This window comes from Schistocerca cancellata, chromosome 1, assembly GCF_023864275.1.
Source record: "Schistocerca cancellata isolate TAMUIC-IGC-003103 chromosome 1, iqSchCanc2.1, whole genome shotgun sequence".
NCBI classification, from domain to species: Eukaryota; Metazoa; Arthropoda; class Insecta; order Orthoptera; family Acrididae; genus Schistocerca; species Schistocerca cancellata.
Genome location: NC_064626.1, coordinates 162,071,124 through 162,093,451, shown reverse-complemented (window position 1 = coordinate 162,093,451; position 22,328 = coordinate 162,071,124). Strand labels below are relative to the sequence as shown.

At 44.2% G+C, this 22,328-nt stretch overlaps 1 protein-coding gene across 1 annotated transcript in view; it reads left to right on the top strand.

Annotated features, from left to right (window-relative positions):
- The window catches only part of LOC126141558 (uncharacterized), a 152,776-nt gene that overhangs the window by 116,844 nt on the left and 13,604 nt on the right, over nt 1–22,328 (top strand). Inside the window, exon 6 of the mRNA XM_049915284.1 lies at nt 1,685–1,877. Within this exon, the coding sequence (XP_049771241.1) occupies nt 1,685–1,877 (193 nt within the window). The remainder of the gene's footprint in view (nt 1–1,684; nt 1,878–22,328) is intronic.

The following is a 22,328-nucleotide window of genomic DNA, read 5'->3' as shown; positions in this document are numbered from 1 at the left end:
TGGAAATGGAAAAAAGAACACATTGACACCGGTGAGTCAGACCCACCATACTTGCTCCGGACACTGCGAGAGGGCTGTACAAGCAATGAACACACGCACGGCACAGCGGACACACCAGGAACCGCGGTGTTGGCCGTCGAATGGCGCTAGCTGCGCAGCATTTGTGCACCGCCGCCGTCAGTGTCAGCCAGTTTGCCGTGGCATACGGAGCTCCATCGCAGTCTTTAACACTGGTAGCATGCCGCGACAGCGTGGACGTGAATCGTATGTGCAGTTGACGGACTTTGAGCGAGGGCGTATAGTGGGCATGCGGGAGACCGGGTGGACGTACCGCCGAATTGCTCAATACGTGGGGCGTGAGGTCTCCACAGTACATCGATGTTGTCGCCAGTGGTCGGCGGAAGGTGCACGTGCCCGTCGACCTGGGACCGGACCGCAGCGACGCACGGATGCACGCCAAGACCGTAGGATCCTACGCAGTGCCGTAGGGGACCGCACCGCCACTTCCCAGCAAATTAGGGACACTGTTGCTCCTGGGGTATCGGCGAGGACCATTCGCAACCGTCTCCATGAAGCTGGGCTACGGTCCCGCACACCGTTAGGCCGTCTTCCGCTCACGCCCCAACATCGTGCAGCCCGCCTCCAGTGGTGTCGCGACAGGCGTGAATGGAGGGACGAATGAAGACGTGTCGTCTTCAGCGATGAGAGTCGCTTCTGCCTTGGTGCCACAGATGGCCGTATGCGTGTTTGGCGTCGTGCAGGTGAGCGCCACAATCAGGACTGCATACGACCGAGGCACACAGGGCCAACACCCGGCATCATGGTGTGGGGAGCGATCTCCTACACTGGCCGTACACCACTGGTGATCGTCGAGGGGACACTGAATAGTGCACGGTACATCCAAACCGTCATCGAACCCATCGTTCTACCATTCCTAGACCGGCAAGGGAACTTGCTGTTCCTACAGGACAATGCACGTCCGCATGTATCCCGTGCCACCCAACGTGCTCTAGAAGGTGTAAGTCAACTACCCTGGCCAGCAAGATCTCTGGATCTGTCCTCCATTGAGCATGTTTGGGACTGGATGAAGCGTCGTCTCACGCGGTCTGCACGTCCAGCACGAACGATGGTCCAACTGAGGCGCCAGGTGGAAATGGCATGGCAAGCCGTTCCACAGGACTACATCCAGCATCTCTACGATCGTCTCCATGGGAGAATAGCAGCCTGCATTGCTGCGAAAGGTGGATATACACTGTACTAGTGCCGACATTGTGCATGCTCTGTTGCCTGTGGCTATGTGCCTGTGGTTCTGTCAGTGTGATCATGTGATGTATCTGACCCCAGGAATGTGTCAATAAAGTTTCCCCTTCCTGGGACAATGAATTCACGGTGTTCTTATTTCAATTTCCAGGAGTGTAGTTGCAGTTGCAGTTTGCCTTGAAAATGGCGGGGTGTTCTCCCGCCGAAATATCGGCGGCGCTGAAAGTGTTACCTGGCTGCATTCCCGGAAGTTATTTCAAAGATGTTTACGTCAGGAGAAACTCAGGCATCAAAAAGTCTGTTTGAATTTTATTCAGATTTGTCGTTTTATGTTCACTTTTACATTAAACTATCAGCTAAATATCCATTACAGTTTTGTAGTTTTTGAAAACGTTACCTGGTGAATACTTACGTTTCTTTTCAGAAACACAAAGCACTCGAAGAAGCACTGAAAGCCCGCCCACACGAGAAGCGCCGCGCCGGAGAAGAAATGAGGAGATTGAAGAAGGAGCTGCAATTGCCGCCCAGCGACACCGAACTCTGGCTCACGCTGCCTCGCATTTTCTCTCGCCAGAGCTCTCGGTTCGAGCTGCCTCTAGACAGCCGTACTCTTAACAGTTAAGTATTCACACTTTTGTTTTCGTATGTAGGCTGCCAGCCACAAGTATAGCCAGTAACAAAGTACGAGCATAATTATTGTCTATGTACAGTGCGGTATCGTAAACACACGATTAAAATTGCACGCGGTTTGCGTTGTCTTATCCTTTCGTGTATGCAGGTGGAAAAAAAGAGACCAGTCGGTTAACACTCACGATCGAATAACACAGCTCTTTATTTAGCAATTAATGTCGCTTATATTCATAGCTTTCCGTTGCTGTGACTGACGGGAGCACACTAGGAATTACGAGGGACCTCCAATAAGTAATACAACACATTTTATTTCTAAACTAGCTATATCCAGCAAAATTCGTTCCGCCTCTGAAAATTTTTATATGTTATATATCTGACCCGGCATCCATTGTTTAGCCATATAAATTATCTCTAGTATATAAGAATAATGTGTACGCGTAACACAATGTACGAGTATATCCGACGAACTTCGTTCCGCCTCTGAAAATCTTTATATGTTATAGCCGACCCGGCAAACGTTGTTTTGCCATATAAATTATCTCTAGTCTATAAGAATAATGTATAAGTGTAACACAGTGTATACGTGTAACACAATAGCCGTTGTTGGCGGGAGCTCGTGACACAAACAATAATAATGGCCGAAAACTGTGTAGGGAGTTAGAAAAGGCTTGGGGAGAAGTCCGGCAGTATCCGCCACTATTAGTTCTAGCGTTTCTACGGTAGATAGCGCGGAGTTAACAATTGCAGCCGATACACGGCTCGTATATGAGCATACAAACATAGCGGCAATTACGTGTCGAAACGTGTTAGCCGGCATTATGTATAAGGCCAAGCGCACACGCGTCGGTTTTTATCGTACGTACAAATATTGTACGAACAAAGGAGGGCATGGGAACTACTTTGTTCCACTAAAAGAATTTCATCGAACGATATATTTCCGCACGATAAAAATCGATGCGTGAGCGCTAGGCCTAAATGTCGGTTTGGCGAATGACGCGTGCTACCTAGTTAAACTTCTCGGTCTAGTTACGTCGATTCAAAGAGGGATATTCGAGTCGTTGCTTTTGGTACGTTTTCTTCAATTACCTATCTATCGAATAGTGAAAGGCTTTCACCGGCAGGCACCTGGCGGGGATAACTGATCAAGTGATAATTGATGAGTTATCGACCGGGGTTGAAAATTATTAAATTACTAAAATCGCTATTAAAAATAGGGGTTGGTGGTAGATGGGTGAAAATTTAGGGTTACGTGTATTTTGTAATGCCACATCATAAAAAAATAAAAGTAAGAAGTTCTATCCAAAGCATAAGAAAATTTTTTTTGGTGTGGACCACCCTCATCACTTAGGGGTATGAAAAATAGATTACGACCGATTCTCAGACGTACCGAATATACATGTAAAATTTCATCAGAATCGATTGAGCCTTTGACCAAGAGATAATTGATCAGTTATTAACCGGGGCTGAAAATTATTAAATTACTAAAATCACTATTAAAAAATAGGGATTGGTGGGAGAAAGGTGAAAATTAAGGGTGGTGTGTATTTTTTGATGCCACATCATGAAAAAATAAAAATAAAAAGTGCTGTCCAAAAAATAAGAAAAAATTTTTCGGGTTTACCACCCTTATCACTTAGGGGTATCAAAAATACATTACGACTGATTCTCAGATCTACGATTTAGAAAAAATATCTGAAAGGTGCGAAAAGTGGCAGTTGATTCTAAATAACGAAAAGTGTGAGGTCATCCACATGAGTGCTAAAAGGAACTCGTTAAACTTCGGTTACACGATAAATCAGTCTAATCTAAAAGCCGTAAATTCATCTAAATACCTAGGTATTACAATTACGAACAACTTAAATTGGAAAGAACACACATAAAATGTTGTGGGGAAGGCTAACCAAAAGCTGCGTTTTTTGGCAGGACAAAATGGTTCAAACGGCTCTGAGCACTATGGGACTTAACTTCTGAGGTCATCAGTCCCCTAGAACTTAGACCTACTTAAACTAAGCTAACCTAAGGACATCACACACATCCATGCCCGAGGCAGGAATCGAACCTGCGACCGTAGCGGTCGCGGGGTTCCAGACTGAAGCGCCTAGAACCGCTCGGCCACCCCATTGGCAGGACACTTAGAAAATGTTACAGACCTACTAAGGAGACTGCCTACACTACGCTTATCTGTCCTCTTTTAGAGCCGACCGCGGTGGTCTAGCGGTTCAGGCGCTGCAGTCCGGAACCGCGGGACTGCTACGGTCGCAGGTTCGAATCCTGCCTCGGGCATGGGTGTGTGTGATGTCCTTAGGTTAGTTAGGTTTAAGTAGTTCTAAGTTCTAGAGGACTTATGACCTAAGATGTTGAGTCCCATAGTGCTCAGAGCCATTTTGAACCTCTTTTAGAATACTGCTGCGCGGTGTCGGATCCTTACCAGATAGGTCTGACGGAGTACCGTACATCGAAAAAGTTCAAAAAGACCAGCACGTTTTGTATTATCGCGAAATATGGAGAGAGTATCACGGAAATGATACAGGATTTGGGCTGGAAATAATTAAAAGAAAGGTGATATTCGTTGCGACGGAATCTTCTCACGAAATTCCAATCACCAACTTTCTCCTTCGAATGCGAAAATATTTTGTTGAAACCGACCTACATAGGGCGGAACGATCACCACGATAAAATAAGGGAAATCAGAGCTCGTACGGAAAGATATAGGTGTTCATTCTTTTCCGCGCGCAATACGAGATTGGAATAATAGAGAATTGTAAAGGTGGTTCGTTGAACCCTCTGCCAGGCACTTAAATGTGATTTGCAGAGTATCCATGTAGATGTAGATGTATCGAATATACACTCCTGGAAATGGAAAAAAGAACACATTGACACCGGTGTGTCAGACCCACCATACTTGCTCCGGACACTGCGAGAGGGCTGTACAAGCAATGATCACACGCACGGCACAGCGGACACACCAGGAACCGCGGTGTTGGCCGTCGAATGGCGCTAGCTGCGCAGCATTTGTGCACCGCCGCCGTCAGTGTCAGCCAGTTTGCCGTGGCATACGGAGCTCCATCGCAGTCTTTAACACTGGTAGCATGCCGCGACAGCGTGGACGTGAACCGTATGTGCAGTTGACGGACTTTGAGCGAGCGTATAGTGGGCATGCGGGAGGCCGGGTGGACGTACCGCCGAATTGCTCAACACGTGGGGCGTGAGGTCTCCACAGTACATCGATGTTGTCGCCAGTGGTCGGCGGAAGGTGCACGTGCCCGTCGACCTGGGACCGGACCGCAGCGACGCACGGATGCACGCCAAGACCGTAGGATCCTACGCAGTGCCGTAGGGGACCGCACCGCCACTTCCCAGCAAATTAGGGACACTGTTGCTCCTGGGGTATCGGCGAGGACCATTCGCAACCGTCTCCATGAAGCTGGGCTACGGTCCCGCACACCGTTAGGCCGTCTTTCGTTCACGCCTCAACATCGTGCAGCCCGCCTCCAGTGGTGTCGCGACAGGCGTGAATGGAGGGACGAATGGAGACGTGTCGTCTTCAGCGATGAGAGTCGCTTCTGCCTTGGTGCCAATGATGGTCGTATGCGTGTTTGGCGCCGTGCAGGTGAGCGCCACAATCAGGACTGCATACGACCGAGGCACACAGGGCCAACACCCGGCATCATGGTGTGGGGAGCGATCTCCTACACTGGCCGTACACCACTGGTGATCGTCGAGGGGACACTGAATAGTGCACGGTACATCCAAACCGTCATCGAACCCATCGTTCTACCATTCCTAGACCGGCAAGGGAACTTGCTGTTCCAACAGGACAATGCACGTCCGCATGTATCCCGTGCCACCCAACGTGCTCTAGAAGGTGTAAGTCAACTACCCTGGCCAGCAAGATCTCCGGATCTGTCCCCCATTGAGCATGTTTGGGACTGGATGAAGCGTCGTCTCATTCGGTCTGCACGTCCAGCACGAACGCTGGTCCAACTGAGGCGCCAGGTGGAAATGGCATGGCAAGCCGTTCCACAGGACTACATCCAGCATCTCTACGATCGTCTCCATGGGAGAATAGCAGCCTGCATTGCTGCGAAAGGTGGATATACACTGTACTAGTGCCGACATTGTGCATGCTCTGTTGCCTGTGTCTATGTGCCTGTGGTTCTGTCAGTGTGATCATGTGATGTATCTGACCCCAGGAATGTGTCAATAAAGTTTTCCCTTCCTGGGACAATTAATTCACGGTGTTCTTATTTCAATTTCCAGGAGTGTACATGTAAAATTTCATCAGAATCGATCTAGCCGTTTCGGAGGTATTACAATACAACATATTATTCCCTATTCTTTTTGCTCCAAAGTCTTATTTTATAACACAGTCTCCGTTCAGTGTGACGGCCTCACGGCGTCTTACTGATTGAGCCTGTATGCCCGCAGGGTACCACTCTACTGGTCGACCTCTGAGCCAACACCTTGCTGCTTCAGTAATGATCCACGTACTGCTTCTCGCGGAATGTATCCTTCATTGGGCTGAACAGATGAAAGTCGCAACCTGCGAGATCCGGCTTGTAGGATGGACGAAGAAGAACAGTCCGATGAAGTTTTATGAGCTCCTCTCTTGTGCGCAGACTTGTGTGAGACCTTGAGTTGCCGTAGAGAAAGATACGTTCGTTTGCATTTTTGTGGCGACGAACACGCTGAAGTCGTTTCTTCAAGAGTTGAACTATGAGGGAGAACATCAAACAGAGCAACACCTTCAGAGTAACAAAAGACCGTTGCCATTAGGTCTCTTCGGTGGAGAGATGTTACGGCGCCACCCTATGGATTGCCGTTCTGTCTCCGGTTCGAAGTGATGAACCCATGTTTCATCGCTTATGAGAATGTTCGGCAAAAAGGTTGTCACCGTCAGCCTGCTAAGTGCAAGCAATTCCTTGATCTTTCCTTATGGAGTTTCGTTATGAGGCAAGGAACATTTGAGACCCCAACTGATGGACGAGTGTGTCAGCACTCCCAGCAGAGACGTCCAGTTCAGCAGCGAGGGGTTTGACTGTGATCTGTGGATCACCTCCAGTAAGAGTATCCGCACGTTGCAACACAGCAGAAGTCGCAGCTGTGTGAGGCTAGCCAGCATGCGGGGGAGATTGGACAGCTTTGTGCAAAGTTGTTGCCATGATGACAGACGCCTCGCCCAATGACTCGCCGTGCTTTTGTTCACTGTCAGGCTCTGCAGACATTCTGCAAGCGCCTATGAATACCTGCGACACTCTGGTTCTCTGTCAGAAGAAACTCTATGACAGCTCTCTCGCCTTGGTCAAATGGTTCTAAGCACTATGAGACTTAACATCTGAGGTCATCAGTCCCCTAGACTTAGAACTACAGGGTTATTACAAATGATTGAAGCGATTTCACAGCTCTACAATAACTTTATTATTTGAGATATTTCCACAATGCTTTGCACACACATACAAAAACTCAAAAAGTTTTTTTAGGCATCACAAATGTTCGATTGTGCCCCTTTAGTGATTCGGCAGACATCAAGCCGATAATCAAGTTCCTCCCACACTCGGCGCAGCATGTCCCCATCAATGAGTTCGAAAGCATCGTTGATTCGAGCTCGCAGTTCTGGCACGTTTCTTGGTAGAGGAGGTTTAAACACTGAATCTTTCACATAACCCCACAGAAAGAAATCGCATCGGGTTAAGTCGGGAGAGCGTGGAGGCCATGACATGAATTGTTGATCATGATCTCCACCACGACCGATCCATCGGTTTTCCAATCTACTGTTTAAGAAATGCTTCTGCTTTAGCCTTTTCCGTAAGATTTTCCAAACCGTCGGCTGTGGTACGTTTAGCTCCCTGCTGGCTTTATTCGTAGACTTCCGCGGGCTACGCGTGAAACTTGCCCGCACGCGTTCAACCGTTTCTTCGCTCACTGCAGGCCGACCCGTTGATTTCCCCTTACAGAGGCATCCAGAAGCTTTAAACTGCGCATACCATCGCCGAATGGAGTTAGCAGTTCGTGGATCTTTGTTGAACTTCGTCCTGAAGTGTCGTTGCACTGTTATGATTGACTGATGTAAGTGCATTTCAAGCACGACATACGCTTTCTCAGCTCCTGTCACCATTTTGTCTCACTGCGCTCTCGAGCGCTCTGGCGGCAGAAACCTGAAGTGCGGCTTCAGCCGAACAAAACTTTATGAGTTTTTCTACGTATCTGTAGTGTGTCGTGACCATATGTCAATGAATGGAGCTACAGTGAATTTATGAAATCGCTTCAATCATTTGTAATAGCCCTGTACTTAAACCTGACTAACCTAAAGACATCACACACATCCATGGCCGCGGCACGATTCGAACCTGCGACCGTAGCAGCAGCGCGGTTCCGGACTGAAGCCCGTAGAACCGCTCGGTCGCAGCGGCCGGCTCTGCTCGGTCACACAGGGCATTTTAGGTCTATGTATAGTGCTGCGACGTATCGAAACTTCATGAAACAAAAGGGGCTGAAGCTGGAATATTTCAGGATGCCCACTACAATTTCTGTATTTTTTCAACCGTAATTGGCCGAGAAAAAATTATTTGTTGCATTACATCTTGAACGCCCCTCATAGTATGCATCTACCCTCCGCGGGCGACACTCTCGTATGATGTCAATATGTGACCACCTAAGAGAAGTCTGACAGTGTAACGTTACTGTAGGCATGCAAAAGCAGCCAAAAATGAAATAAATCTAATTTCTACAGACAGGGTGGTTATAACTAAACTTTCGCTACTTCAAAGTACCCTAATGAAAAACGAGTGAGGCTCGAGCCTCGATGGGATTAGTGCCGCCGATGGTGCTGCGTGGATATGTAGCAACTTTGCGGCGGTCGATTGCAGGAGTGACGTTATCGATGATCGACGACACCACAGTTTGGGATTTGACAGGATGCTAAATTTAGTACACAGAGCTGCCACCATTGGCATCAACCACATATCAAACATGGCTGTGCATCTGACCGAACTGCACTTGGATGACAGTTGTGTGTGCTGCTTCCAATCTGCCCGTGTTCGTTAGTCATAGTTGCTGAGAAATGGTGGTATGCCACGCTATTGGCAATCCATGACCAGATGTTTCCAATGGGTGAGAGGTATGGAAAACGTGCTGACCACACAAACAGTCAAACACTCTATCTTCATCGAGATAGGTCAGGACAGCATATGCAACAAGCAGTCTTCTATTATCTCGTTGGAAGATAACGTTGCAGAGATTTGAGAGATAGGACATTACCGCCGTTCTTAATACGTCGGGAGCGGAATGCTTGCTGTCCAATTTACCGCTTACGCGTTCCTAATGGCTGCTCTTAACATGAAATACGCTGCTGGGCTTTTGTGATCTTGAAGACAGTCTGATATTGTTCTCTTTGGAGCCTCCTCACGTGATTACATATATCGTGAAGCTGTGTACAAAAGTGGGCGTCTGAAAAAGCCAACAGGAAGCCAACACGACACAGTTCGAGAACGAGTATTCCCGCCCCCTCCCCCTCCCTCGTCCTTCCCAAATACTGCACTGAATCATTGGACGACAAGGAAATTAATAGGTTCCTGGGCCTGTTAACATCAAATTGAAATTATTATCCCCAAGTGACATTACCCTCCTAATCTCCGTTTATAGACCTTGCTTTAAGCTATGCTACATCCCCTCTACCCTGAAGCAAGCAAAATATGTCAGTTTCCCGAAATCAAACAAAAATTCTTTAGTATTGAAAAATTATCCTTCTAGATAAGTTCACCTTGATGCTGTACGCAGAACTGAGAATCTTCTCAAAGGAGAACGTTTTGGTATTCCTGTGTCTACTTGGGCGCATAAACTACCGGTGCACCTCTTTCTATGGCAGCAACGGAAGTCGCAACAATGGTCGCCTAGCTGCGAGTTCGTAGCGGTCCAGACATAGTCGCAACTTGTGTGTGGCTACTCCTGCTACAAACTCCAGCCATCCCTGCAGCAAGAGTGGACACACTTTGCTGCAGGGATGGCTGGACTTGCAATATGTTTGCCTTCTCAGATCTTAGTAGCGCAGAACTTCTGAGATCCTGTATAGTGTTGAGCACAGACTTCCTGAAACCGTCGATTCCATTTTCGTATTAAGGTTCTGGGATCCCGACCAACGCGAGCAACAAAACACGGAGCGGTGAACTGCAGTATCGATAGACCACAATCCTACCGCTGCCACACATTTCCTCCCGATTCATAGCTTACCTACTGTCCGCTGCTGAGAAGAAAGCACTCGACAGGAATGCACCTGATGTACTCTAGGCAGTGTAGTATCAGTCATATGGAAAATGTTTTCATGAATGCACTTGCGTCGACATTGTAACAGTGACAGACGTGAAGAGATTCGATCTGCATAGGTACACTGTCTGACAAAGAAAGTGAAGCATCCAGAAGGGGAGGAACAAGCGAAATGGAACTTGAGAGTTGAGAGTGTATAAGATGTTCCTGCAGTGATTGCAAAATCAAGTCAAACTCACAAGAAACTTGGCAGTATAAGGACCTTATCAGTACGATGTTGCACTCCCCTGGAGGGGAGGTGCCAAAAGACGTTGTATCCTCGTCTGAGGCAAGCAGGCCCAAAAATGTTAATATCGTATTGGCATGGAGTGACGTCCGATCTGGTCCCACACATGTTCTGTCCGATCTGGTCCCACACATGTTCTTTCAGGGGACAGATGGGACAGATCTGGGGATGTTGCTCGCCATGGGAGTTCCTCAGCATCTCAGCGTTGTCCTGTTGAAAAATGGCACCACGATACCATCGCATAAGAAGTAAACCATAAGGACACAGGGTATCGTTGTGCCATAAGAGGTCCCTCACTCACTACCAGCCGCGACCTGAAGTCATAGCCACATCATGACGCGGAGAGTAACACCGCTGTGGCATTCGGAAAGCCTTCAAGGACTGGACCTCTCCTCATGTCGCCGCCGCACTCGCCGACAATGGTCATCTGGGATGATACAGAACCGCAATCCATCTCTGCAAACAATGTGGTGACGTTCATCAGCAATCCATGCTTTCCTTTCTTGACACCAATCCATACACATTCGTTAGCTTTGTGATGTTAACGGCAAACCACACATGGGATGGCCGGCCGATGTGACCGAGCGGTTCTAGGCGCTTCAGTCCGGAACCGCGCTGCTGCTACGGTCTCAGGTTCGAATCCTGCCTCGGGCATGGATGTGTGTGATGTTCTTGGGTTAGTTAGGTTTAAGTAGTTCTAAGGGGACTGGTGACCTCCGATATTAAGTCCCATTTGAACTATTTTGAATACATGGGATGGTAATTCGGTAGTGCAGCTGCTGCTAGTCTATGGCCAATGGTCTGGAATGACACAGGATGTTTCAGGGAGCCTATTACCTATTCTAGGATGGTGGCACGGATGTGAAGGGAGTACAATGTTCTTGATGCACAGTATGACGATCCTCCCTCGTGGTGGTCGGACGTGATCGACCAATGACTTCACGACAGGTACGTTTATCCCCATGTTCCCATGCAGTCCAGCATCAGGCCACCATCTCATCGGAATGCCCCACAAGTCTGGATACTGCACTATTCGACCAGCTGACCTAATGGAGACCCATATGTGACCTAAAACCATGATGATAACGCTGTCCCACATGAGTAGACGGCGCCTCCGTGTTCTTGACAGTGATAACTCAACATCTGACACTTTTCACACCCCCTATATACACCACCAGGTCTGGTAACAACACTAAACATGAACAACATTAACACGCTGTGGTCGTCATTCGACCTGTCACAGAGAACTGCTGGTCTAATCCTTTACATACCGACTGATGTCGTGTACCTATAGGAAGTTACATTGGCAACCGACCATTTCGTCTGGGTGCCTGACTTTTATGTCAGGTTATGCATATTAAATCATCTCATCCTTGAATGTACCAACAGTTCCGGAATAACATAGAACAAGTTATATACTTACGTGTATATTGCGTCAATAACTACGATAAAACTTTATTGATAATGATTCTGTGTATACAGCTTCTGAAATACGCCTTATACATTACGTTACAAGTTCCTTTTTATTCAGTTTAATATCGCCATTGGGAGGATCTTCACGCCCGTTTATTGTCTACAATGCATTGTAGAACTTTCTTCTTTCATATTTTTTGCTACAAACAATAAAAAAAATTGGGTCAATGTAGACAAAACGGCAGGAAATTCGGACAGTTTGGTAACAGTTGTAGAAAAAAATAATCTATTGCATGTAACCAGATAGAGAAAGTGGGCCATTTATATAGGAATTGCAAGGTATCCGACACTCACTCTGTATGCCTATGCCCCATGTGTACGGATGCTTACTTGACTGGCTAGAAGAGGGCGCTCCAGATTGCCTTCTGACTTCAAGACAGACTATGGGAATCACTGAACGTTCGAGTACACTGACAGGAACTAATACCAACACACATGAGGCACAAAGAGTATATAACTTTTACGAATGGGTTTGTAATCTATGATTGACGCTTATCTTTTTAACTGGAAATAACTTTAAAAACAGTTCCATTATACCGCATGTTTAATGCAAAAATCTCTTACCATCCTGTTTTCCAAACTGAAATTATAATTTTCCCCTTTTGGGAATCAGATTAATGCCAAAAATTACAAGTACCTGCCACAGGTGTATGGAGTCATGCGAAAGAGTGAGAGAAAAAGAGAGATAAGGGAAGGAGGAAGGGACGGAGATGGGTGTAAGTGCAAAATAAAAGACTGAAAAATGAGATAAGCAGACCTAAAAGAGAAGGATGTCATAATTCCATTTCTGTCAGCGAAGAGAGAAAAAGATTATGAGGCACATATGTTTAGAGAATGAATAATGGGTGAAGAAGTACGAAATATGTAAAATTGGACTATTTTATAGGTTTTGGGCGTAATAATAGAGAAGAAAATCAAAAGAGGAGTGATAGAGAGAAATGAGAAGAAAAAGTACAGTTTAAACGCAAGCTGCATTATTTTTTACTATTTTTGCGAGAATGAAGTAAATGGGCAAGTGAGGGCTGAGAGTAAGAGAGAGGGAGTGAGGGGTGTAGAGAAGAAATTAAGTTCGGTTCCTTCTTGTAAGAGCCATTCTTTTAGTGGCTGGATACTTTTTACGACATTGGACTATTTTTTTCACTATTCTCTGAAGAAGAAAAATATTTGAGTTACAATACTTCCAATAAACAGTAAGGCCAGGCGCTTCATTACTATCACACTTCATTGCTTACTTTGCATAAACGTTCTCCTAATTTCGAGTCGTTCTCTTTACGATGAATGCATATGTTTAAACGATAAGAAACTATTCATTTTCAGACCATCACTCCATTACACAACGAAAAATATATGTGAGTGTTCTCCCCAACATAGGTAAGTGGATATGTGCACAGGGGATATGTAATTAGGCAGCCCACACAGTAAGCTAAGGAGTAACTGTACTTAGGAGCAACCAGTAAGTATACAATTGTAGGATATTCAAACAGAAGGGGGACTGTACCATCGCGTCAGAGAGACATTATCCTTTTGGCTGAATTATCTAATTACTATAATTTACGTCCCAGAAAAGACGTCATGGCTGCCCAATTATTTTTACATTATAGTGGATGGGTGAACTTCAAGCCTGCCTGACTGATATAGCAAGAGTCTACCCATTATGGCCAATACACTGTGACGCCATCATCAGGCTGCATACGATGAGTCTGACATCATGACATTAGTGTGGACGTGTAAAAGCAGTGGAAAATTAAGAAAATCCAAGTGGAAACATTTCTAAATACATGAATGTATGTTTAAAAAACACACAAGACATCGCCAAATTGCGCGGAAGTCTCACATTTAACCAGTTTCCTACATTTGTGCTGTTAGCACAACCACTGAGATAGGACACCAACTATAGCAATGTCTTTATTAGAAACAAACAGTATACGGGAAGTCCACTCCCATGGCCCACTGCCTCTCACACTGCAAAGGCCCATTCGATTGTTACTAATAGTGTCACTTCGCATCTGAGCAGCCAGGAACTAACACTTTGGAGATGAAATGTGCAATAGTGCGACAAGGATGGAGGGCCAGCTGAGGGTTACCACAGGACACATGTCTAAACATTTCACCCCACCCAGCAACAGTGGGAACATGTATGCCTTTCTTCTCCAGGCTAGAGACAGCAGCCACAAACCTAATTACATAACTTATTAAAAACTGCACATACACGAATTTGCTTCCATCTCAGTGACATGAAATCTAAATTCAGCATACACTATCTGATTGGCAGTACCTGGCCACAGACTAGTGGACGCTAGTACTGGGCGTGATTACCAGTAAAATCGCATACTGTATTTAAAGAAAGAAAATTGTTTCTGATGGTAAACTCATTACTTACATGAGTGGGATTTGCACCCATTTATCTATTACATAGGTCATCCTGAGAGTTGTTCAGACATATGCGATTCCTGGGCTGGTTTCTCATCTCTGTAGTAAATGGTATTCCATGGAAAAACGACAACATAGTTCTCATGAAACTCTTTCGGTGAAAATGAAATGATCGTATGGCATTGAGGGCCGGTAGTCTTCACTTTTTCTTTTCAGTAGACGCTACATTGGGCGACTTGTGTACAGATGATGATGAAAATGACACAATACTGAGTCCTCGAGCGGAGAAAATCTCCGTTTGAGGTACACTGCGCGATAAATCTACCTCCACCACCGTATATCTCGCATAGACATCGTAGTAATAAGAAAGAGAGATTATAGTGCATGCATCCATTCACTATTCCGCTGCTCGATACACGTACAGGACGGAAAAACTGCTAAAATCCTAACCAAGCACTCATGTACAGTGAACTGTGGATATAGCGGCACGAAAAGTGAATGTAATACTTCGAGGTCTGCATCACTTATCAATATTACACACAAATCAATGAAATATGTGAAGATTAAGGGGTTTATTAGAAGCATAGCTCGTATTTCCCACACGCTAATCAAGAATGCAGTGACATGTCCTAAGAGTTGTTTTGTAACATTATCAGCTGCAAATCTACATTAATAAATATCAGCTCCCTTTTAGAGTATTACTGTGTGGTACTCCATTTCCCTATGTACTTGCCTATAACAAATATTCCATTATAACTCCATTCATGTATGTGCACAGGAAATGCAACTTCCTGATTTTGAAATGCAATTTGGTTATTGTTGTCAGCACTTTTCATTTATTAATTTTCGGGCCTCAATTTAGAATAATTCAGAAGCATACTAATTCATTGTTATTTTCTGTATGTTGTTATAAAAGTTCATTTCATCTAAGTTCCAAAATGCTAACACTATCATAGTAATCAGACATTTATAAACTCATTAATGAATTATGACAAGAAATTTACATGTGTGTTTTGTATGGACTTAAATGGGATCCTATGGAAGAGACACACTAGCTTTCTAAGATGATACTAGTGTCCACACCAAAAACTGGATGCATGAAACCTGCAAGTTACCTTGTGTTGTATGATGGTGAGTACATTAACCCTCATCCCTGCTTCATTTGCAACAAAAGATTGATTGCCAATCAACCTCCATATTAGCTTTGATTTCTCTTTGTGGTCATTTCCAAAACTTATGTGGGAGAAAGTATTATATTACCTTCTCAGATTTTCAATAACTGACATCTTCTTGATGCACAATATATCTGTCTTATAGCCACTGCCAAAAGAGTCATACATATGTAGTAATTCCATGATAGGTCACTTCACATGGTTACATCCAGGTATTTTATGATTCCAAACACATGTAACTCACTGATCCCTACTACTGAGGAATAATACCACAGAATCCATTTAAAGCATATTCGAAGGAGTTAATCTGTGCATGACAAATCACACTCCGCTAACCAAACATCAGTAACAAAATGACTCAAGGGAACAGGACTCAATATAATGACAAGCTACAAACATGTTTTAACTTGCCGAAAACCACTCCCTTACTTTATGCAGCATGTGCATTTAGCTGTCACATGTAATAATAATACACAAGTTTATAAGTTACTGTAGTAGGGTTTGGGATTCATAGTTGAAGTTGTATAATAAGAACAAGGATATATGTAAACCAACTTATTTTGTTAATTGATTAGATGTTTCAATACACATCATATTAAATTTTTTATACAAGTTTCGCATGATAGTCATACTCAGTTGTTGCACTTTTTTTACACTTTCTTCATTCACTACTGTTGTTTCACACACGTTATTGTAGTTTAACTACAGTGTACAGAGTCAAACAGCTGACACTGACTCATTTATGTGTCTCCAGCCCTTTACAATTGTGTCAGACAGCTGTCATTGACATACCTATATATGTTTTCAACACTTTAAACACAGTTTACAGTCTGGAAATAAGTCCAGCTACATGGAACTGTTGTCATACATGAGATGGGATATTTGCAGTTCACCTGTGAGGCATAACACAAAACCAAGTTTGAGCCTTATTTTGTAAGGCCAATAGCAAGAAAGGAATTATAATAACTTGTATATACAGTGCATACAGTGTGCACAGTATGCACACAGTCACATACTCAAACATACAAACTTTTCATGATATACACAACACATCCATACAGGCATACACTGCACATCAATAAAGTGAGTAGTGTGTACATGCTACAGTTCCAACTCTGTCAGCACAAATGACAAACTTGTTGTTATGTCATGACAGACCAGATCTCAGTTGTGATACAGTATGCACCTCATGTCTTCCTGATTGAATGCTGTGTTGTTGCAAAAAGTTGAGGAGGCTGTGAAGCACTGTCAACAGCACCAAACAGGCATTCCAAATAATCATCAGTTGTATGTACCATTGAGCCTGTAAGTCACACACTGTATGGCTATCTAAGGATAGTACCTGTCACTGTATGCATACATTTTTTATCTACAAACTCAATATTTCACAACCAATTTGCTTTGTCTCTTATTTGACCGATAATCTTGTTGTTTGCAGGTGTTATGCGATAAAGATTATCGGCCGCCTGCCCACACATGTCGAATGCATCACCTGGATAGCTACTCTTCACCCAGTACATAAAGCTATCTGTCTCCAACTTTGAATATGTGATACGAGTTTTTGCAAACTCATAATAGACCTAATACCAACTGAGTTTGGATGGGTCCAATGTAAACATACCAACATAAAAAGATTTTGTGAACTATACCGAAATGTAGCCAGCTCCAGAGTGACAAATTCGTTATTGATGGTTGTGGCCTGTTTAAAATCCAGCATGATGATATAATCCTCTGCATCAGAACACCCCAACCAATCGTTAACTAAGTGAAATTCGTGGTCTCCTTTAACAGCATACATAGCTTTACATAAACTTCATTATTCTTACGTTTGTAACAATCTTTGTCAAATGAAAATGTCTTGGTAACCATCCATTCAATATTTACATCAATACGTTCGTGCCACGAGAGCCACGAAAGAAACAGCATAGTGACTCTGCAGTTTCTGCCCCAACTTGAAACATTGCTGGATATTACTATAATGTATTATGTATCTTTTGTTCCCTCCATCGTTGTCAACGGGTTGGAATAGAAACCATTTCGTAGAACTTGGTGTTCTGGACGTGGAGGCAAATTGCTGTGCACATCATGCAAACTACCAGCATACTTTAAATCTAACTCTCGTTTCAGACTCTCTCTCCACAGATGAGAATTTTGTCAATATAGCGATTTCCATATCCGATAGCCATAAACACTCACCAACACGTAAAGATTGTTGCCTCACATATCCATGTAAGTTGTTTAAATCTGAGTTGTTGTTGTTGTGGTCTTCAGTCCTGAGACTGGTTTGACGCAGCTCTCCATGCTACTCTATCCTGTGCAAGCTGCTTCATCTCCCAGTACCTACTGCAACCTACATCCTTCTGAATCTGCTTAGTGTATTCATCTCTTGGTCTCCCTCTACGATTTTTACCCTCCACGCTGCCCTCCAATACTAAATTGGTGATCCCTTGATGCCTCAGAGCATGTCCTACCAACCGATCCCTTCTTCTGGTCAAGTTGTGTCACAAACTTCTCTTCTCCCCAATCCTATTCAGTACTTCCTCATTAGTTATGTGATCTACCCATCTAATCTTCAGCATTCTTCTGTAGCACCACATTTCGAAAGGTTCTATTCTCTTCTTGTCTAAACTATTTATCGTCCATGTTTCATTTCCATACATGGCTACACTCCATACAAACGGCTTCCTGACACTTAAATCTATACTCGATGTTAGCCGGCCGCGGTGGTCTAACGGTTCTAGGCGCTCAGTCCGGAACCACGCGACTGCTACGGTCGCAGGTTCGAATCCTGCCTCGAGCATGGATGTTTGTGATGTCCTTAGGTTAGTTAGGTTTAAGTAGTTCTAAGTTCTAGGGGACTGATGACCACAGATGTTAAGTCCCATAGTGCTCAGACCAATTTGAACCATTTTATACTCGATGTTAACAAATTTCTCTTCTTCAGAAACGCTTTCCTTGCCATTGCCAGTCTACATTTTATATCCTCTCTACTTCGAATATCATTAGTTATTTTGCTCCCCAAATAGCAAAACTCCTTTACTACTTTAAGTGTCTCATTTCCTAATCTAATTCCCTCAGCACCACCCGACTTAATTCGACTACATTCCATTATCCTCGTTTAGCTTTTGTTGATGTTCATCTTATATCCTCCTTTCAAGACACTGTCCATTCCATTCAACTGCTCTTCCAAGTCCTTTGTTGTCTCAGACAGAATTACAATGTCATTGGCGAACCTCAAAGTTTATATTTCTTCTCCATGGATTTTACTACATACTCCGAATTTTTCTTTTGTTTCCTTTACTGCTTGCTCAATATACAGATTGAATAACATCGGGGAGAGGCTACAACCCTGTCTTACTCCCTTCCCAACCACTGCTTCCCTTTCATGTCCCTCGACTCTTATAACTACTATCTGGTTTCTGTACAAATTGTAAATAGCCTTTCGCTCCCTGTATTTTACCCCTGCCACCTTTAGAATTTGAAAGAGAGTATTCCAGTCAACATTGTCAAAAGCTTTCTCTAAGTCTACAAATGCCAGAAACGTAGGTTTGCCTTTCCTTAATCTTTCTTCTAAGGTAAGTCGTAAGGTCAGTATTGCCTCAAGTGTTCCAGTATTTCTACAGAATGCAAACTGATCTTCCCCGAGGTCGGCTTCTACTAGTTTTTCCATTCGTCTGTAAAGAATTTGTCTTAGTATTTTGCAGCTGTGGCTTATTAAACTGATTGTTCGGTAATTTTCACATCTGTCAACACCTGCTTTCTTTGGGATTGGAATTACTACATTCTTCTTGAAGTCTGAGGGTATTTCACCTGTTTCATACATCTTGCTCACCAGATGGTAGAGTTTAGTCAGTACTGGCTCTCCCAAGGCCGTCAGTAGTTCCAATGGAATGTTGTCTACTCCAGGGGCCTTGTTTCGACTCAGGTCTTTCAGTGCTCTGTCAAACTCTTCACGCAGTATCGTATCTCCCATTTCATCTTCATCTGCATCCTCTTCCATTTCCATAATATTGTCCTCAAGTACATCGCCCTTGTATAGACCCTCTATATACTGCTTTCACCTTTCTGCTTTCCCTTCTTTGCTTAGAACTGGGTTTCCATCTGAGCTCTTGATGTTCATACAAGTGGTTCTCTTATCTCTAAAGGTCTCTTTAATTTTCCTGCAGGCAGTATCTATCTTACCCCTAGTGAGATAAGCCTCTACATCCTTACATTTGTGCTCTAGCCATCCCTGCTTAGCAATTTTGCACTTCCTGTCGATCTCATTTTTGAGACGTTTCTATTCCTTTTTGCCTGCTTCATTTACTGCATTTTTATATTTTCTCCTTTCATCAATTAAATTCAATATTTCTTCTGTTACCCAAGGATTTCTACTAGCCCTCGTCTTTTTACCTACTTGATCCTCTGCTACCTTCACTACTTCATCCCTCAGAGCTACCCATTCTTCTTGTACTGTATTTCTTTCCCCCATTCCTGTCAATTGTTCCCTTATGCTCTCCCTGAAACTCTGTACAACCTCTGGTTCTTTCAGTTTATCCAGGTCCCATCTCCTTAAATTCCCACCTTTTTGCAGTTTCTTCCGTTTTAATCTACAGGTCATAACCAATAGATTGTGGTCAGAGTCCACATCTGCCCCTAGAAATGTCTTACAATTTAAAACCTGGTTCCTCAATCTCTGTCTTACCATTATATAATCTATCTGATACCTTTTAGTATCTCCAGGGTTCTTCCATGTATACAACCTTCTTTCATGATTCTTAAACCAAGTGTTAGCTATGATTAAGTTGTGCTCTGTGCAAAATTCTACGAGGCAACTTCCTCTTTCATTTCTTAGCCCCAATCCATATTCACCTACTACATTTCCTTCTCTCCCTTTTCCTACACTCGAATTCCAGTCACCCATGACTATTAAATTTTCGTCTCCCTTCACTATCTGAATAATTACTTTTATTTCATCATACATTTCTTCAATTTCTTCGTCATCTGCAGAGCTAGTTGGCATATAAACTTCTACTACTGTAGTAGGTGTGGGCTTCGTATCTATCTTGGCCACAATAATGCGTACACTCTGCTGTTTGTCGTAGCTTACCCGCATTCCTATTTTCCTATTCATTATTAAACCTACTCCTGTATTACCCCTATTTGATTTTGTGTTTATAACCCTGTAGTCACCTGACCAGAAGTCTTGTTCCTCCTGCCACCGAACTTCACTAATTCCCACTATATCTAACTTTAACCTATCCATTTCCCTTTTTAAATTTTCTAACCTACCTGCCCGATTAAGGGATCTGACATTCCACGCTCCGACCCGTAGAGCGCCAGTTTTCTTTCTCCTGATAATGACATCCTCTTGAGTAGTCCCCGCCCGGAGATCCGAATGGGGAACTATTTTACCTCCGGAATATTTTACCCAAGAGGACGCCATCATCATTCAATCATACAGTAAAGCTGCATGCCCTCAGGAAAAATTACGGCCGTAGTTTCCCCTTGCTTTCAGCCGTTCGCAGTACCAGCTCAGCAAGGCCGTTTTGGTTATTGTTACAAGGCCAGATCGGTCAATCATCCAGACTGTTGCCCTTGCAACTACTGAAAAGGCTGCTGCCCTTCTTCAGGAACCACACGTTTGTCTGGCCTCTCAACAGATACCCCTCCGTTGTGGTTGTACCTATGCTGTAGCTATCTGTATAGCTGAGGCACGCAAGCCTCCCCACCAATGGCAAGGTCCATGGTTCATGGGGGGGGGGGGGGTAAATCTGAGTACATGATGTAATTCAATAAGCTGGACTCTCAATAAGCAGGACTCTTTGTCGAACTTACCACCAATTCACAGGTCCTTTGACTTAGCTCGTCTGTGAGCATACTGGCAAAGCTCTCCACGTATCCTGCGCTCCAAGCATAATAGCATGTCAGCGTCGGTTAAGAATTCAATGTTGAATGCGTTGGTTCGAGTATGTCTCTCCTTGAAAGCCCAGGCATAGTGTAATAGGAGGTAGAATCTAGAGAGTGTGTTTCCAGATATACATTCCAGACTCCTTCGCAAATATCTGCGAGTAAGTGTACATCTGTATGTGTATAAAGTGTTGCATTAGTTGAAGGCAACCAACCTCTGTGCGTGTTAGGCTCAACTGGAACTACAGCTGGAGCTGTGGTCTCGAGTGCAGTTTCATATGACAGTAGGAGAACTCTAGTGGGTATCCCACGCACCTTGACTGCAAAATTGTACGTCAGTCTGGTGTTTTGACCTATTGTGCCGCCCTTTAATGAGCAGAATTCCACGTGGTGTTTCCCAACAGGATAACGCTGTTGTAACCCAGCTTGCTCTATAGAGTGTTGTCATGGCCTGCTCGATCACCAGATCTGTCTCCAGTCATCAGACGACAACTCCAGCGTCATTCACGACCAGCATTAACTGACCCTGTATTGACCGCCCAAGTGCAATAGGCATGCAACTCCATCTCACAAACTAATATTTGTCACCTGTACAAGACAATGCATGCACGTCTACATGCTTGTATTTAACGTTCTGCCGGTTACCACCGGTTGTTAATGTACCAGCATTTCACAATTGCAATGGCTAATGGCTGCCTACAAGTATGGCAGTCAACTGCATTCTTGTAAAGAATTTTGTCTGCCTAACTTGACAAGAAGAAGGGACCGGTTGGTAGGACATGTTCTGAGGCATTAAGGGATCACAAATTTAGTATTGGAGGGCAGCGTGGAGGGTAAAAATCGTAGAGGGAGACCAAGAGATGAATATACTAAGCAGATTCAGAAGGATGTAGGTTGCAGTAGGTACTGGGAGATGAAGCAGCTTGCACAGGATAGAGTATCATGGAGAGCTGCATCAAACCAGTCTCAGGACTGAAGACCACAACAAC